The sequence below is a fragment of the Ambystoma mexicanum genome, chromosome 3p (assembly GCF_040938575.1).
Source record: "Ambystoma mexicanum isolate Mex_15411 chromosome 3p, UKY_AmexF1_1, whole genome shotgun sequence".
NCBI lineage: Eukaryota > Metazoa > Chordata > Amphibia > Caudata > Ambystomatidae > Ambystoma > Ambystoma mexicanum.
The window spans coordinates 854,743,127-854,763,509 of NC_090925.1; the positions used below are offsets into that span (position 1 = coordinate 854,743,127).

At 47.9% G+C, this 20,383-nt stretch overlaps 1 protein-coding gene across 4 annotated transcripts in view; it reads left to right on the forward strand.

The window, feature by feature from the left end:
- The window catches only part of LOC138580996 (enolase-phosphatase E1-like), a 324,354-nt gene that overhangs the window by 152,252 nt on the left and 151,719 nt on the right, over positions 1 to 20,383 (forward strand). For all 4 annotated transcript variants that reach the window (XM_069651991.1, XM_069651990.1, XM_069651992.1 and 1 more), the window contains one exon: positions 12,393 to 12,510. In XM_069651991.1, the coding sequence (XP_069508092.1) occupies positions 12,393 to 12,510 (118 nt within the window). Of the gene's footprint in view, positions 1 to 12,392; positions 12,511 to 20,383 lie in introns of those variants that run through there.

Consider the following 20,383-nt stretch of genomic DNA (forward strand, 5'->3'; position numbering starts at 1 on the left):
AGCAATTCATATGGCATCAACTTTTTCCTCCTAGTTCAGACCACAGGGTTCGAAATTGCTGAGCGCTGTGAGCTATTTAGCTCCTGCTTCTACCCTAGAAGGAGAGACTGGTTAGCTTAAAACCAATAGTTAGCAGGGGCTACTTTTGGCTCCCCAAACCAACAGGTGCCTTCCAATTATGCATATGTGACATTAACTTTGAGTGTTTTAAGAATGTAAATGAAGAATTATGAACACATTCAACTACAATGGATTGTACATAATGGACAAACAGTGTGCAAAACCTCTGTGTGAACTATATTTGCAATGCACTGTGTTCGCTTCTGGTCCCCCAGCAGCAGCTCCTGCCTATTCTGAGATGTTCGACACCCCAGAGCCGATTTTAGCTCCTGGTCATCTAAATCATCATTTCAAATCCTGGACCATCATAGGTTGGTATCCTGAAGCTTTTTCCCTCTACTTTTTAATGCTCGTAAGGCACAAGTATCTGACCTATTCACTCCTCTGCCTGCTTTAATTAGACACCAAATTAATTATTTGATTAGTTTACAAAACCCCTTACCCGATGTAGTCTCCCCAAAATCGGTTAACATGGTGGGCAACCACCTACATCTCACTAAAATACAGCAATCTGATGTGCTAACTTGGTTCCTTGCCCTGGCCTACTACTTTGTGCCTGTGCCATTTCTCCTTCCAATGCTCTTAACAATCTGGGCATTGTCATAGACCAACTTTCCCCTAGTGTTTATGCTTGGGGTGCATTTTGCACATCTAGCATAACCACAAAGAATAATACTGTCCATAATCTCGTTGGTCATATGACCTTTACCCAGGTTTCACAGGCTACCTTACTAGAAGGCTTCAGTGGTCCAAAATGCAGCCTTTGACCAAGGCCATGCGGTCCCTAGGGATAGGCTAAAAAAAGGGGGACCTGGCTAGGCCGCGATTTACCCAGGCGGGTACACAATTATATAATAATCAGGGTGAGTGAAACCACACAATTTCATGATTGAACAACACACAACAAAACCAATGTTATGAGGGTCAAAAAAGTATTGGCCCCATGCTTTTAATGCACATCAATTCATCAATAAAACTACAAGGGCTCTTTGACTTATCCAGCTTAGTATGCAATACACAAAAAGTACAGTCCAGTCAAATTGACTGGAGTGAAATGAGCATTAGGCATGTTTCATCCTTAATAATGTCTCAGGAAATCAATTTACAGATAACGTGAGCACAACACAAATTCACAGTGCACAAATATCAGTGTTAGTGATGGACACTGGTACAGAAAATTGGGTCGTCGATACTACTGTGTTTTGGCCAAGAAAGGAAAGCTGTTTAATGAAGCTGGAAATTGGTGGGCCTTCATCAGGACGATGGAACAGGTTGAGGGAAGAGGTGTCCTGTTGGGCTCATGTGCAATGAAGCGTTGCGGTAAAAAGCTTGTGAGCTGGTCCCCTTTTGTTTCAATTTCAGGAGATTCTAACCACAGGGTGCTGTGGTAATTCATGTAAGCCCAAGTGCCAGGACAGCGAGAGTCTGTGCTTGAGATTTGGCGCTCTTGTAGTATGGGCTGGTGGATTCCATCAGAACGTCGGGGTATGGTCCCGATTAACACGTGCTGGGAAGCAAGGATCTGCGTGAGCAAGGTGCTGAGAGCGGCTGCTTCTCAATCCGACCTGGAAACCAACAATGACTGCGCGTTGTCCCTAGGGATAGACTGTGTGATCATCAAGGGGACAGAGTTCCCCCATAAGCACTGTGAGGCTGGTCCCCGGGGAGACGTAGAGTGGGCTCCCCAAGCGACTCCCACCATGCCACGAAGAGGAAGCAGGGGATTGCTATAAGAACACCTTTGGCTACTATCCCTTCAATGGAATCCAGCAATGCAGTCAAACAGAGCTACAGTATTAACGCACCGCCCTCCCACCCCCCAAACGAACTGCGGGTCTAAGCATACAGTTGAGTTTGGAAACTGAGTCAGGGAGGTAAACTGTAGAGCATTGAGCTGCCACACAGTCACCTTACCTGCACACACAGGTTCAACCGTTCATAATGGCAGACTGCCTAAAAGAAGGCTAGGACTGTGATAATGGGGGGTGGGGCTATTGGCCCCTACGGTCCCAGAAGGACCACTCATGAAAACAAACTAAGTATCCAAAGCTCAAAATCATAATCGCACACAGAAGAACTGAATAGAAAAGAGGCCACCCCGAGGGGAGGGGATTCAGTGTGGGTGTTGAGATGCAAAAGGAGTTAACTTTGGAGCTGGTAATGAGAAGAAATGTAATGAGGGAATCTGGAAGGGAGAGGTTGGAAAAAGGTGGAGAAGGCTGTGAAAGAGGTGAAGAGGATGGAAGGAAAATCGGGAGAGAGAGGAGTAACATCTGGAGGTGGCAAAGGGTGAGAAGATAAAAAAAAGGCAATTAGGAGAACAACATGAGGAAAACCGAGGAGAAGGAGAAAGGTTATGTAAGCCCAAAGGCAGTGAAGAGGGTAACTTTGAGAAAGGTGAACATTGAGACTGACCAGGGGGACACTGCCTTGTGTGGAGGAACCAGCACCAGCCGAAGCATCGAAGAAGTGCAGGTGACGCTAGTGGATAGGGAAGAGGAGGAGACTGGAAAAAGGAAAGGTCCCATATCTATGTGAACATGGCAGGGCAATGAGGAGAGTGCAAGCGGACTGGAGGGTAGCCAGGACCCTGGTAAATGGAAAGAGGCTGAGGAAACAGCCAATGAGGGTCCAGAGTTGACCTCCTGTCTGTCGAAGACTAAGTCTTTGATTGAGACGTGCGCCAATTCAACACTCACCACTATGGGCCTCATTACGAGTCTACCGGTCCGGATTTAACATTGCCGGTATAACTATACCTGGCACCGTTTACCGTATCAGCAAATTCCAACCTTCGATCCTGGAAAAACCACCACCGCGGAGTCAACGCACCCGAAAACTGCGTCGGCAGAGAAAACCCCCAGTTACGGGCAATACGTAACACCATGCGCATTACAAGTAGCACGGACATGGAAACTGCCACAAAAATGGCGTAAACACTGTGGACACGGTGGCAGTATGGACGCCGCTGCAGACATGACGTTAAACAGTGCCTGGTGAGCTGAATCAGGCCACAGGTGCACCAAATGAGCCCAGCTGGACCCAGCAGGCCACTGGGAGCCTACAAAAGGACCCCACCCACACCCAGGCAAACTCCAAACACAACTATGCATGCAGCTGCTGTGACAGCATTGGGGCTGGGGCTATTGAACCTACAGGCAGCACTGCACATGGTGACAGTAATGGTGCAGAGGAGGAGGAGGAGGAGGAGGAGGAGGAGGAAGAGGAGGAGGCGGCGCAGGCAGAAGTTGGCAAACGCTGCACCCATGCCAAACCCAATTGTGCAGCTGCCATGACCCCACAGGCAGCCTGCAATACCCCACATCAGGGCCTCACCCTGGAACCTGACCCCAGGACAGATTCACAGATTATACCGACTGGACCGTCCAACAATCCTGCACATCACAACCATGAATGAGGATGACATCGGCAGCCGCATTGTTATTTCGACAAGCAATACCCTCCACCCCCTTCTGAAGGTGGTGTCGGTACTGCATTTTCTTGGCACTGGAACGTATCGGCACACTGTTGGTGAGTTGCACGGGCTCTGTCAACCCTGTTTTTCAAGAATACTGTGCCAGGTCCTGCATGCCCTGCTGCGCCATGTGTCAGTACACATCGCCCTACCCCGTACCCTTGCCCAGGTCATTGCCACCAAGCTGGCCTTCCATGCCATTGCGGCCATGCCAAATTGCATTGGAGCAGTAGACTGCACCCACATAGAGCTCACAGTACCACGTGCAATGGAGATGGTGTACCGCAATAGGAAACTGTACCACTCACTGAATGTATAGATGGTATGTGACGCTGGACAAGTGATAACACATTGCTGCGCACATTTCCCGGGGTCAACACATGACTCAATGGTCCTGCGGAATTCGACATTGCCACGGCACATGGAACGCTATGCTGGACAAAGCACATGGCTATTAGGTGAGTACAACTGCCAGTGCACGGGCCCTGTGAAAGTGGGGGGGGGGTGTCCAGGGCAATGACCTGTGTGACTGGCCTGCTACAACTGCAAATGCATCACCCCCTGGCCCATGTAACGGACAGTCACCACAACCCACACATCACAAAGCTACACATGACAGGTTGCCACAGTGTGCCCGTACACACCCAGCCAAAGGAGATGCACAACCAAGACTAGTACAAGCTCATACAACTTGAGCCACTTGATACAGCCACCCACACTATGCACATAATGTGTGCACATGAGACATTCTGCATCTACCACATCATCACAGTCTGTTGACTGACTCCTCCATGTGTGTACATCACTGCACAATGCCATACTCACCAACCACTACTGGCCGCATATGCACAGCAAGTTGTTGGGCAATGTCCAAACGCCAATGTGGACAACTATGAACCAGGAATGGTAATCATCCACTGGTCAGACCACTGCTTGGCCCATATGGATGATTGACTAATGACGCATGATTGCACTGCATCTGATGAACACGAATACCACAAACACTGACATGTCCTCCATTTACATCCCATGTAGGTGATGCAGGATATGCATTCACACCTTGGCTGATGACGCCCTTACGGAGGCCAAGGAACCGGCATGAGGAGGCGTGCAACAGGGCACACGTCCGCACACGTGGCATGATTGAGAGGACATTTGGCCTACTGAAGGCCAGGTTCCGCTGCTTGAGCAGATCTGGCGGATCACTGCTGTACAACTCAGTGAAGACGGGTAAAATAGTGCTTGTGTGTGCCATGCTGCATAGTCTGTGCATGCGCAGGAACATTCTGCTGCCCCCAGACACAGAGGATGATGATGGAGTTGAAGATGGGGATGTGATGGCTCCACTCCCTCGCAGGGGGGCACAAGATGGTCAACATGCACGGGATACACTCATTCGCATTTACTTTTGAGACTGCACATAAACAGCATTGCATGTATATGAAGATGCAGGTTAATGAATAGATTGATTGCAAATGAAATTACGGATCTCCACTCGTGAAAGAGTTTTCAAAGGTGATTTAATTTAAACAAAGCCGGAAAGAAGGTGAATTAGATGGGAAAGTTGTACACCTATGCCCACCCACCACTCAAACGTACCCACCCCCAACCAGGCCTCAAAACACTATCCCCATAATGCACCTCCCCAACCACCCAAACGTACCCATCCCCATACACCCATTGTGTCCCAGAATGTCTTGTGGACAGCCATTCCCACATGGCACTATTTCCGGGGTCGCTTATGCGCTTGAGCGTCCTTGCCGGAGGGTCCAGTCAGCCGACAGAGCGCCTCTGTGGGCTGGCAGTGGTGGAGGTTGAGGGGGTGGTGCTGGGGGACGGCACTGGTGGTGTGACTGTTGGCACACGTCCAAGAAACGCCTGCTGGGCAACCAACATGGACTCTGCAATGGTGGATGTCACCCTGTTGCCTTCCCGGACATGGTGTGCCAAGGTGACCATGGTGGTGGCAAAACGTCAAATGGTCTTGGAGAGCCGACGCGCGGAAGTGGCATTGCTCTCACGCTGCAGCCTTGCCTCCTCCCGCTGCTGCATCACCTCCTCCAGCTGCCTTTCCACAAGCTGCGTTAGGGTGGCCTGCTGTTCCTCCATCCGATGCATGCGGGCACTTAGCTCTGCCATGGAGGGCGTTGGTGACCTCATGGGGCTGTGCATTGAGGAAGGGCTGAACTGTAGGTTGTGGAGGGGTGACGGGTCATCCATGTTGTCCCCCTCCCCCTGTACTCCAACTTCAGCCTGCATGGCTGGGGCACTGTTGTCACTGGATGCACCCTCCTCCGCAGTGCAGATGGTCTGCAGGATGGATTCAGAGGCCATTGTGGGAGTGTGTGCCACTTGTGTGGGGGCAGGCTGTATGGGGATGGTGGCGTCGGCTGGTGCATCCGTGCCAGCTGCATCTGGCGCCTGTGTTCCGGAGCAGCTTGCTTCGTCCTCCTGAGCAGGAGTGCTGCGTTGGCTACGTGCAGGTGGACGTTGCCTTGCCTGTTGGGCATTGTCGTTGTCACTTGACATGGCTTTGGGGATACAGAGGGCATGCTGTTAGTTGTGTGGTGGTACTTGATGGGTCCATCACATGCATCAAAATGAACGATCTGTGACCACTTGCATTTACATACATATGACTGTTGATGCACTCAGGTGTATGTGTCTCTGCTTGTACTCAGTCACACGTGTGTATGTCAAGGGGCCATATATTGGGGGTGTGTTGCTTCTCACCTTGGTGATTGGTGGGTCCATTGGGTCACTCCTGCCCTGGCTTGGGGGGGGGAGGGTTAAATGGGTCCATTGGGTCACTTCTGGGGTTCATTCACACTCCTAGCTTTGTACTCTGTGCACTTACCGGCATCTACAGGTGGGCTCACTCCTGCCTTTGCGTCGCCAATGCTGTGTATGCCCTCAAGGTGCAGGACACTGCTGCAGCGCTCCTCCCACAACTGCAGTTTCAGTGGGGATGCAGGGCCTTCGCCAGTGCTGTGCTGGCGGTGTGCAGCAATGAGGTTGCGCACTCTGAGCCTGAGGTCATCCCACCTCGTGTGGCAGTCCTTTACAGAGCGTGTTGTCACCCCTACTGCTATGCACTTGCGTGCTGCTTCAGCCCACACCTCCTTACGGCATTGCTGGGTGGCGCGCCGCTAGTCTGCGCTGAAAAGCATTTCCGCATGCTGCACTATATGCTCCACAAGCACTGTCAGCTCTGCCTCACTGAAGCGCTGCTTGTGCGGTCTTTGTGCTTGAATCCTGGATGCCATAGTGGTGGATAGTGGTGGTTGGTTTTTGCTGCTCCGGGAGGTGATCTGGCCTGTGATGTCTGAGGATGGCAGTGGATTGTGGTTTAAATAATGGGCGCCTCTCTGTTTCTGGTTTTCGCGGTCATGGTATTTCCGCTTCCGGTGATTCCGTGTCCGTGAAGGCGGGGGCGGCCACGGGTTTTGCACTGCTTTTTGTGGCGGAATGTCCGTTTGCGTGGGCGTTTACGTGACGACAGTGACAGCGTTTCTGCGTTGGTGTGGTGCACGCGACCGACCAGCCGTAATCGGGCGTTCATTCCGCATCTTTGCGGTCGCGGAAACTGTATCACCGTCGTCACAGAATCACCGCATTCCGGACCGGTGGACTCCTAATGAGGCCCTATGTGTCGGAGATCACTGGAGAATGTCTCCACACTGTAGTCAAGCCTCCTAAAGACACAGCCAAGTAAGCAGGACGTTCAAGAACGGCATGCTTCGCCCCAAACACTGAGACTTGCTTTTCCCTTTCTGCCAACCTTGTACAAATACCTAATACACCTTAACTATTTTCCTAGTATTATGCCTCTTGTATGAACCACTTGTCTTTGTGACAAAACTCAAGAATGCTGCTACAGGGGTACTTTTAGAGAACACCCTGCCCATCCCTCAAAACCTCCTTGAGTGTTGAACTGCCATACAGCACCTGCATGAATCTTTCTCGCTTTGGAGCATGTGACTTGAGCCATGGCTCAATGCTTAAAAGAAAAGCCTGCAGTGAGTTGACATTAACACAGCAAGAGACCAGATTTGCTCTAGGAGCATTCTAAAGATCACTCCTCCCAGCCCTGACCATCAGATTTGGCTCTCCTACTTGTGAGACGATCATCTAGGTACACAATCATAGGGAAGTATTCTATTGTAGAACACTGCTAGGGATGTGGTCTGAAGGGAAGTAGCAAAAGAAACCTCCCTGTCTTCAGAAAGGTTATAAAAATCTATTTTCACTCACTAACATTTAACAGGAAAACCGTACCCAACAGTACTACTACATTGCCACCCTTTTCAATTACCTAGAACCTATTCATACTGAGTAAAGAATAACAAATACTACAACATGTGCAAACAACTTGTGAATCGCAAAATAGAACTGGGCCTTAAGAAAAACAGTAATCCGTCCCACCCCCTGAAAGGTTCCAGACAGAAATTCATCAACCTGCACTAACCAGAAAGTTGAGAGGCGAAAATGGCAGAGCAGCAATATAATGTGTGGGTAGTTGAATGACAGGCATAGCCCTAGGGTCCCCTCTATCTAACAAGTGCACTGAAGCCTAAGCTGGTTCTGCCCCCTTCATTGGCTTGTTGGTTGCCTACATGACCATCTATCTGGATTCCAAGAATCCATAGTCGTGGAAACTGCTCTCCTGAACACCCAAGAGGAACTGCTTGCATCTCTTGACTCTAACTCACCTGCAGTTCTCATTCTACTCGATCTCTCCTCTTTCGATACGGTCAACCACTCCATCCTCACAAAGCGACTCCATGATACCCTCGGTATCTCGGAGCGGACACTAGACTGGCTGAACTCCTTCCTCACTGACCATCTCGCCGAGGTTATCCTGAGCTTTCTCCTCTCCCACCTCCATCTCCACTTGTGGCGTCCGCGGGTCTCTACCCTTTTGCCCTGGCTCTTTAACATCTATCTTGCCTCTCTTGCTCCGTTTATCTCCACTTTCTTCCTGCACGTCCAGTGTTAGGCAGATGACACCCAACTCTTGTTCAAACATCCCTCTGAATCTCTTCCTACTGCCCCTACCATTCCTGTCTGCCTGTCTGCTATCCAGTCTTGGTGCGCCTCGAACAATCTTGTCTCAAAGCCAGCAAGACTGAGATCCTTCCTATTGGGACCCCTGTTCCTTCTTTCCTCCCTTCACTCTGGCCAACCTCTATGGGCTCTAGCCGCTCCCGTTCCTCTGGAGCCAGAAACCTTGTAGTCCTCTTCGACTCCTCTTTCCTTCCTCACATCCTGGACCTTGCCAAAAAGGCCCTTTTTCAACTCCACCTGCTCAGAGGTATCCTCCCTTTCCTCACTTTTCCCCAGAAGCTCAACGTTTCTAGCGTTTTGGTACTCTCTAGGCTGGACTATTGCAACAGCCTCTTCCTTAATCTACCCTCTTCCTCTTGCAGCACTCCCTCTAGCTAATCCAGAATAGGGCTTCAAGATTTATCATTGACCTCCAGCCCAGGAACTGTATCTCTCCTGCCCTAAAATCTCTACACTGGCTCCTGGTTGCTGCAAGGATCAAATTAAAATCCCTCTGCATCATCCATAACGCTGTCTGGGGCCTGGGACCACGCTATATGTAACTTGCTCTCACCAAATACTCTCCCTCCAGATCTCTCCGATCCTCTGGCTCCAACTCTTTACTTGTCAAGCGCTTCTCTAAGCAGCAAGCGTGTGGCCAATCTCTTTCCTCGGCTGGCTCCCTCCTCTGGAGCAGCTTCCCCCTTTTCTCTCCGTCTTGAGCCAGATCTCCTCAAATTCTGCAAGCTCCTCAAGCCTTTCCTCTTCTCCTCCTTCCCCTCTCCCTCCCCTGCTAATCCCCACATTCGCTGTGATTGATGGCCTGGACCCTTATGCGTCCTTCTGGGTCCTGGCCTTCTGTCCAATTGCCTTCAGCCTCTACCCCCCCACACCCCTCACTGCACTCTCCTTTGGGAATCTACTGGCCTGTGTTCTCCCACAGGCCTCCACCTATTGTTCTGACAGGTGACCACCCTCCTACCAATTGGTCACTGCCTTGTACTTAACTGTTGCCCTGCAACTGGCTCTCTGGCATTTCACCCTCTGTGGAACCTCCAGCACTTACCCACCTCCCCTGTCCCTTCACTTAGGTACCTCCAGCACTTACCCCCCAAGCCCCCTGTCCCTTCTTTCTCTGCACTTCCATGTTCCGAATGTTCACAAGGCCTAGCAGGACTGCCTCAGCCTTTTGCTCCTCATTGTTAATTCAGCCCCTTGTCGTCTTTTGTTCCCTTGTTCCCTCCCCTTTGCCCTGTGGGCGCTTTGAAAAACACAATTCCTTGATGTATAAGCGCCATACAAATCCACAATAAATAAATCAATCGCCAGACCACAAGCTTTTGCCTACTCCCACTGTGGACTCCTCCCCTTTTGGATCAGGAACTTGCCCCTGACCTTGTCCCTCTCAAGTCTGCTCCTGCTTATGCTTTCCTCCTCCTTAAGTAGTTTACCTCCTCTGTGGTTCCTTGGCAAAAAGTCTGCCTCCAACAAATCTCTACCAACTCCTTCCACCTCCCTGATGTCTCATGCGTCCTTTCTGCTGTTCTCCAACCTCCACTGTCACTCTTCTCAACTTTTTTAAATCCTCTAACCTCCTCCAACTTGCCAACCTTCTCCACCAACCTGACCTATTTGACTCTGCCAATCCCCTCTGACAATACTGCCACCTTCTCCTTAAATTCTCCAACTACTCCAAAGTAACCTCCTGAATAGCTTTGCAACCTCAAGTTCAACATCCTCAACTCAACCAACCTCCTCCATCATTTCTCCTCCTCCTTTGCAAATGGTTGCTTCTTCTCAAATCCTCTACCTCCAACAACTCTTGTTCATACGCCTTGCTTAACCACTCCTTTCTCCTTAACCTCCTTGATGATAATCCTTCCCCCTCCAATACATTCTCCGGCCCTCCTACTTTCTACTCCACAAACTCTCTACACCTCATGTTAAAGTTCGCCACCATAATCTACTCTTCCTGCCCCCTTCTCACTGCTCCACCTCAATCTTTCTTCAATCACAATCTGCGCTACTCTCCAGCAAACAATTGGGGTTGGATCTACTTTTATAATGGAATGGGCTTCACTGATTGGCTGCAGCAGCTTCCTTTCTACAGATCTCATGTTTATGGGCTCAATGAGACAGAGGCTATATGAGGTGGCACAGCTATCTTGATTCTCACTAGGCTCCATCCTGCCTGCTGCTCTCACTCCCTGTTTGCTGCTGGAAGGTTCCCTCCCCCTAAAGCTGCTTTTGGCAGAGGTAAAGCTCTGCTAAGATTCTGGCACTTACATTTGATTTTTAGAAGGTCTTTTAGTCGGTGCTGTGGGATGATTTGAAAGGACTTCGTTGTCTTTTCTTTGATTTGGGAGCACCGTTGGACCATGATTACATAGTGTAGGTGCTGCTTATTTGTGAGAACTGAATTTGAAGTTGTGATGACATTCTAAGAATAATTTTGTATACAAAGAGCAGTGATCTCTGCAATCTGTACCATTTCATGCTGTAGAGCACTGTGAAACAACTTCTCTGTAATTATTGCATGGTGTTCTATGTTATGGATTCTTGAGTTGGCCCTCTTCCCAGTTTGAAAATGTATAGATGTTGAACCTCTTTTGAACACACACATCACAAATTAAGGCTTCAGTTATTTTGCACATACATTCCTCTGTAACGTGCCAAATGGTTTTCAGTCATGCATGCAGTGATTAATATTCAGAATTGGTACCAAGAGTGGTACCCTGAAAACTGATACCCATTCAGTATCAATTGCTACTGAGTAATAAAAGTAAGGCCCAATAGTCCACAGGTCCTGGGGCGGTGAACGTGTGCCCTATCGATTGGCTCTTCAATAATCGGCATTTGTCCTTTGGTTAGGGTTTGCCATGCTGATGCCGTTTAGACAGTAGTACTTTGTTTTCAAAAGTCCAGAACATGCCCCAAACCCAAGTCTACTAATTGCATAATATATGTATTTCTAAAAGTCACATTATTCAGTATATTGTTTTGAACATCTGTTTATTAAATTCACTATGAACAGTGAGTCTCTTAAAATTAACTATGATTTAGCTAACCACTTTTTTTGCACTGCTAAGGGCTTTCTCACGGCAAAACTATATAGCTGAACATTTACTATGTGTCGTATTGGTCTGTTCCAAATACCAATCTGATAGTTGGTGCTTTTACAGGATGATCATATTCATCACACCTCCCAATGCAGTAGTCCTTAAATTGCTAGCTGGCTTTCTCCAGTAGACTAACATTGCCCCCCCAGGGAAAGCATTGGGTGCAAGCTGTGAACAACTGCGAGTTGTTATGCTTTTTACTCAGCCCTGTGGCAATTTTGATGACGCATGCGTATTGATGGGTCCTTTTGGTCTGCATCTACATGTTTAGTATCAAACATCGCACACCTGGGACATCTTAATTGACAGTCCTTTCTCTGATGAAGTCTTTGCTGTTTTGGGAAGCTGATGTGTCTACTTTCCCTCAATCAGCATCTCAGAGGAATCCTCGGTGCATCAGAATCCATTTTGCTCTCCCTGTTCTGTAAGCATTATATATTTTAAACCCCTTTATCTTTGAATTTGATGAGCGCTTTACGTTGTCACCATGTCTCGATTGACACACCAATACTTTTTGTCTAGCAGAATGTACTATGTGAAGGTCAGTTGGTCAGACAATTTTAGCCTGCCTACCTTCCTTGTCTTTATCTCCTCTTTATCTCCTCTTCTTGTTTTGTTTACTCATTTTTCAGTTAAACGACCCCAAAGGTGAATCCTCCATGTCTAGTCATTCTATAGTTAAGGCAAAGAAGCGCAGCCGCAGTTCCAGCTACTCTAGCTTGCAAGGTGTGACGCTAGAGACCGCTGATGGTGAGTACGCTTCTTTTGAAAAACCTCAACATCTTCTTGTGTTAATAAATGTAACTAGATTTCATGTATGCTGTCAGAAGGCTAAGTCTCCCTAGCTGTGCATCAGTTGCATCAGTTAAGCTTTCAGTCTGTTGGGTGGGCTACCAGACTTTCTCCAACATCATTCACCGGTTTCTGAAAACAATCTATATATATATATATATATATGTATATATATATATATATATATATCATCTCTATATATAAAAGAGTACCCCTGATGAATGTCTAAGCTTTGGAATCACGATAAGACAGAATCATGTGCATGTAGGGTAAAAATAGTAGGATATTACCTGTCTGTCAAGAGAGAAATCCATGAGGCATTCAAAATGTATGGAATATGTGGTGTTTTATATATTATGCATGAGTTACTGTGTATTGATATAGGGTTCTTATTCATTGCATCAAATTCCTACCATCGACATACCATTGCATGTAAAAAAAAATGCATTGAAAAAAAATTGCATCGAATGCATTTTTTTTAATGGGGGCTCCCCAGACCTCCCTTTTTTTAACCTTTAAACCCCATTATAATTTTACTAAACTCTTTACCTTTAAAAAAATGCATTCAATGCTTTTTTTCGATGCAATTTTTTAGATGGTAAGGCATTCGATGGTATTGCATTCGATGCAATGACCAGATAGCTTGATGTAGATATGAATTATGGAAGTTGTAAATATTCCCCCATAAGCACTCTCACAGCACTTTAATCTTTGTCTAAGCTGCATTGGATGATATTCAGATTGCATTGATAGGTTCTATCTCCAAATTGCACGGTACAATATCTAGATTACATTGATAGGCCTCTCTCCCACTATACAGGTCTCTCAAATCTAGCTGGGCTTCTGTCTCCAATGACACTGTGTGATATTAGACTGCATTGACAGGCCTCCAAACTGTATTGTATGATATCTAGATTGTAATGATAGGCCTCTCTCCCACTATACAGGTCTCTCAAATTCAGAAGTACTGTATCTAGATTGCATTGTATGACATTTAGATTGCATTGATAGGCCTCTCTCCCACTATACAGGTCTTTCGAATCTGGCTGGGGCACTGTCTCCAATTGCACTGTGTGATATTAGACTGCATTGACATGCCTCCAAACTGCATTGTATGATATCTAGATTGCATTGATAGGCCTCTTTCCCACTATACAGGCCTCTCAAATTTAGCACAAGTACGGTGTTCAGATTGCAGTGTGTGACATTGATTGCATTGGTGGGCCTCTCTCCCACTATACAGATCACTCTGATCCGGCAGGAGCCCTGTCTCCAATAGCGCTGCCTGAAATTAGATTGCAATGATAGGTGCATCCCCCACTACATAGGTCTCTCAAACTTGCTGACCACCTCGCTCTTAAGTGAGATAGAACCCACTAAGGAACTACGGGGGAGTGACGCGCAACTAGGGCCTCACTCATCATAAGGCGTAAATCCTAGCTGCACACCCCAGGCCACTCAACTAGGAGATACCCTTCTCACACCCACATAGCTAACTCACCGCAGTGAACTGCGTCCAGGGAAACGGACACTAAAGAGATCCCCTGATAACACCAATATATAACCCTTATCCACCTCCCCTAAGCCCTCTCAAGACAGCGACTGAACGAGTCTGCAACATCAGCCGGAATACCACCTACAGACAGAGCCCGAACCAGTGGCAGACAACACTCCACACCCACTACTACACCACAAGACAACCTGACCAAAGCGGAATCAGCTGGACATCAACAAACTAAACTACTATCAATCATATGCCTCGCAAACGACCCATTCTGAGGGAAAGAACAAGAGAAGAAGAAAGAACAAACAATCCAGAACAACAACAAAGAAAGATAACTGATAACAGATGCTGTTAGGTCGGCCTCAGCATATACATGCAAACTTATCACCACCTGCAGACCATTCCTGAACTCTCACAACTGCACTACTTTGGCTAGAACACTTATCATGTCCAGAATAGATTACTGCAGCGCCCTTTACCTAGGGACTAGTCAGTCAAACCTCAATAAACTTCAAACTATTCAGAATAATGCCATAAGGGCTGCTCTCAACATCCCTAGAAGGTCCCATATCTCCACAATCAGATCTGACTTATGCTGGCTCCCGGTAAAACAAAGAATTGCCCTGAAAACATTAGCTCTGACTCACAAATGCCTGAACAACAATGCCCCTCCTTAACTCTCTTCGCGCCTCCCACTTCACTCCTCTTCCCGCCCTACCAGATCAGCCCAAACTCGCAGCCTAACCCTCCCCAGATTTAAACTACAAAAAGCGGGTGGTGTGAGCTTCCCCGTCCTCGCTTCCAAACTGTGGAACACTCTGCCAACCCACATAAGAACTGAGCCTTCGTTCCCAACGTTCAAGAACAACGCCAAAGCTTGGCTGTTCACCCAGATAGCATGAGGTTCCTCACACTAGCCTAGCTCTCTACCTGTAATATTTCCCATCTGTGTACACATGCCACACTGTATCAACCATATCCTGTATATCGTTCTTGTATATAACCTGTAAATTTGTATTTGTGTATAACGTGTAAATGTGTTATTCTTGTACACTCTTGTTGTAACCTTTACCTAAGATTATGAGCCCGGCTGCACACGGGCCTGGTGCACTTTACAAATAAACCAAACTTCAAACTTCAAACTACAGAACACACCCCCACAGACAGGAACAAAAATCGAACCAACATTGAGAGAAGAGAAAAATCTCTCTACTTAACTCCTTACCTCGCTGACAACTGCTCAACACAGCAAACCAATCCAAGGCTAGAAGCAGCAACATCAAATAACCTATTACAAGCGCGTAGAAGAAGGGTGAACAACAAAAAAACCAACAAACACACGACCAATGCGATAACACCCTACATCACCAAAGCAAGAGGAACGTCAACTTGACAAACGCAACTCCCGAAAAATGAGCCTGATGAAAACAAAAACCCAAGACAGAACCTAGAGGAACTCTTTGAAGACGCCGACACCCCGAAATCTACAGTCCAACAAGTGATCGACCAGGAAGGAAACCTCAACACTGATAAGACAAACTCAACAAAAAAAGTCCAAACCAAACCACACCTCCAAACTCCACTGCAATCTAATAAACCCAAGATCCATGTCCAAACACTCAACAGAGATCTTCGACCTACTCGATGACAACGGCATTGACATTCTCTTCATTACAGAAACATGGCTGGACGACAACTACAAAATCACACTCCAAAGCTGCCTTCCAACCAACTTCAAATGCCTTCAAATAAACAGGAAAAACAAAAAAGGAGGAGGCATCGCAATAGCATTCAAAGAACACCTGAAGGTAAAAACGCACGAACCACTCAACAACCACAACTGCGAAACCATGGTAATACACCTAACAAGTCCAAAAACGATCATCACATTCATTCTGGTGTACAGACCACCGACATATGATGCAACCTTTGTTGACAACTTCATAGAAGCCATCACCAATTTAGCCATCAACCACGAACACCTAATCATCCTGGGGGACTTCAACATTTGGTTTGAAGACAGTCGCACCAACTCCCATAACTCACTCACTGAACAACTCACCACCATGAAACTATGACAACTAGTAAAAGGGGCAACACACTCGGCAGGACACACCCTCGCCGCAATTTTTGCAAATGAAAAACTCATCACCACGGCACCTCCGATACAAATATTATGGAGCGACCACCTCATCATCCCATTCATGATCACCATGCCAACCTAAGTACGCATCCAACCTCCTAAACTCGCAACCACCACCAAAAGAAACTGGAAACCCGTCAAAGAAAGCAACCTATTCGAACAACTGGAATTAACCAAACCCTCAATTACAGAACTGGAACTAGCTTATCTAGATGGGAAAGCGGATCTACTACACAAATGGATTGCAGACACAATAAATAAGATCGCCCCAGAAAAACCATTCACCCTATCAAAATAAAGAGCAATGGCAAAATGGTTCACACCACTGTTAAACACCATGAAAAAGGAAAACAAAAAGATGGAACTGAAATGGAGGAAAGAATACAACCCAGAAAAAAAAACACTGTTCCAAAAACAAATGCGCGTATGCCAGAAGGAAATTCAAAAGGCGAAGAGAAGGTATTATGAATCACCAGTGCCACACACAAAAAGAAATATTTAACATCGTATTTCATAGACACGCCACGAGAAGTCACTAAACAGATGCAGGACAAACGAAGAGCAGAAGATTTAAAAAAAAAACTAATGCCCCTAGATGCGATTAAGAAAAGGTTAGAAGTATTAAATAAAGAAATGGAAGAGTTCAAAAACTATACCACTTCAGCGTATAAAGAGATTCAAGAAAGATTTTGAAAACTTTGCAAACACATTTCTTTTCCTCATGTTAGAGAGTCCCATAAACCTTATGGTAGTTTTAACTCGGAGAGTCAAGGAAGGTGAGGTTTTAGGGATACATTGTACATTAGCAGTGAGGAAAGCTGAGAAAGAGACCCCAGTGAAGGAATAGATGGACCCTTGACTTCTTACAGCAATGAAAAACAAGTGTACCAAGAGAGAGGATCGTGCAGAGATAGAAGCACAGGGTCCAGAAGAGGAAGACCTAGGACAAGGGAGAAAAGAGCAACGGGAAAATGAGACCCGAAAATCACGAGAAGTGGCCGCCCTTGATAGAATCTATCAGAATATACATTAAGACAATAAGAGGAATGAGTGCTGAATAAGCGTTTAGGTTATGTCCTTACCCAAGAGCACGATCCATTTGATTTTAAATTGGAGTTCGAATACTTTGAAGCACTGTTGTAAATGGATTTTACGCACAAAGATCGGGAATATGAACGAGCTGGAAACTTTTCAGGATTTTCCTGCGTTCCGTGGGTAAGTGAAGACCTCCAGTGGGCCTGCTTCCACCTTTTTACATTTGTAATTTTGCTTTGGCTTTAATTTTCGTCGCACTATTTCTATGTTCCCCGCCACCCTTGCAGCCCTCATCCAGTTAGCCCATCCCTCCCAGCCTGCCCCCTCACCCGGATTGGTCCGTGCTACTTCCTTGCAATTCCAACAAGGGTCTAGCACCCTCTGCCTAGCCCCCCCCCCAGCAATTTCTCTGCGTTATGTGGGTAAGTGAAGACCCCCAGTGGGCCTGCTTCCACCTTTTTACATTTGTAATTTTGCTATGGCTTTAATTTTTATGTAAGCGTTTTCTACGCGATTTCTCCAGTTGCCCTCTTCCTGATTGCCTGTCCCTCCCAGCACGCCCCTGAACCCCGATTGGTATGTGTGGGATCTTTAAAGGGAACTTCCCAGGGTAGTCTCTGCCCAGGCATCCACCGGCTAAGGTCCACAAGGCAAAGGGCAGTTCCTGACCAAGCAGTTCCAGTCAGTGTTTGCCAGAGTTCGCCTGGGAAGCCTGCCGCAGTCAACCAGCAGTGACTGACAATTTAAGTACGGTGTGGGCGGGGCATGCAGCCATTACTGCACTCCATTAAAACCTCACTTATCACGAACACAATATAGCCACTTTAATTGAATCTACCTCCCCCTCTCGTACACTCTACCTGCTCTCCTCCGTTACGCAACCCTGTCCATCCTCCCTCGCTTAGCCTCTTCCCCAATCTCAATCACCACTCTCCACCCCTGTCCCCTCCACTAACACTTCATCCCGACCCAATCGCCCACGCCTAGGTACCCAACCTTTGCTTCTTAAAGAGAAGCTGGCTCAGCCATGGCCAAAACTCCAGAGTCTGCAGACCCTCCCTCCAACCCTCACTCACATAACTTTTGGAAGCTCCCCATCGGCCCAGGTGCAGAAGACTTCCACCCACACCCGCATTCCTCCCCTGCTCTGTCCGTGCAACTCCTCTACTCCCTTCTGTTACATGCCTATCCCCTCGCCCCCCCTTGCCCAACCCGGCCCATCGTCTTCTCTCCCCTACCTCTCCTTCTCCCTTTCTTACACCATCCATGCCCCTACCACAGCATCTCCCTCCTTATCCCCACGCCACCACTGGTCTGGACATTGGACATTGTCCCTCCCCATCCACCTCCCCATTTCGCCAACGTAAAATCAGTCACCAGAAATAAACGCATCATTTTTGACCTCCTCTCAGATGAAAACCCGGACATCATTTTCATCACTGAAACCTGGTTCTACGAGGACTTCTGCCCCTCTGCACACGACCCTTCCCACACCCTTCACAACTGATCACCCACCAGAGCCAGCAGAGAAGGGGCATAGCCATCCTCCTCATCTGGAATGATAACTCTGCCATCTCCTACTCAGCTCTGACTCCCTCACCTTCTCTACCTCCCACCCCCCCTCTAACACCCACAGGATCATGCACTGGAACAAGGTACCCTTCTGCCCTGATCGTTCCTCATCCTTGCTCTCCTCCCTGCCCAATCTCCCCCTCCCAGGAGGTATCCCTTATCCAGTCCTTTTCGGCCAATGGCTTCCAGATGCTCTGTTCCACCTAATCCCCACAAAACCGCCATCCAACCACACTGGTCCTTCCCCAAGGTGGTTCAACCCTTTCCTCAAATTCCTCCAAAACCCTCAACCAACCCTTCTGCCCAAAACAAAGCCACTCTGGCTAGGCAGACGATAGCCTACAGATTCGAAATCCAGAAAGTCAAGCATGCCTTCCACAACTCGCCCATTGCCATTGCAAACAACCCATGCAAAGAACTCCACAAGATCATCGCTGAGTTAAAGACCCCCCTCCCCCCAAAATCCCCTCTGGTCTTCCTCTCTGCCCATTGCCTCCCAGGTACTGTATGAGACGCCCTATCTGATCATTACTTCAACAGAGTCATTGATGGGCAACCTCGCCATCCATGCTAAACTAGCATCCCTGCCCCCCTAGCCCGACAGCCCCCTTCCGCTGCCCCTAACTCGCCCCTTTTTCAGCACCTTCCCTGCAATCTCCCTTCCTGAGTTCTCAAAGCTTCTCTCCAACAGCCGGCCCTCAGGTTCCCGGGAGAGCTGTGCCCACCGGCCCTCCTCAAAAACATCCTATCCTCCACCTGTGTAGGCACCCTCGCCAGATCTAGAATTAACCACTCTTAACAGGTATCTTCCCACCTGAATACAAGACCACTCACATCAAACCACTACTAAAAAAGCCCTCTCTTGACTCCCTTCTACCTTCCAACTACTGTCCCATCTCCAACAACCACTTTACAGCCAAATTACTAGACCGCAAATCCTACTTCCAGCTCAGCCTCTTCAAAGAGGCCCACTGCCTTCTGGACCCTGGCTTCATACCCCTCCAGGGAACTGAATCCTCCCCGGTCTCGATCTGGGGACACTTGAAAAGAGCAGCAGTCTCTGAGAGCTGCGCTGCTCTGATCCTCCTTGACCTCTCGGCAGCCTTCGAAATGATTAACCACTCCATCCTCACAAATCGACTCTCTGACTACAGCATAAGGGACTCCGCCCTCAGGTGGCTAACCTCTTTCTTCTCCGACCGCTCCCAAATCTGTCTCGATCCTTTCTCTTCCTCCCTGCCCAGTCCTGCACGGAGTCCCCCAGGGAGCCTCCCGCTCCCCCAACCCCTCATTTTCAACCTCTACCTTTTTGCCCCTCCCCAAGCTCATCCATCCCCATATTCTTACCTGTTACAACTATGCATACGACACCCAGATCATACTCAAGATTCCCAGCTCCACCTCCTCACCTCACCCAGACCTCACATCCTGCCTCTCAGGCATTGACCTCTGGATGACGCACAATCACCTGCTGTTTGGCCCCAAAAAAACGAAATCCTCACCTGCAGCACAACAGCTCTCCTTACCCAACCTAACCCTTCGCTCCCTTCATTAGGACCAGCCACCTCTGTATCACC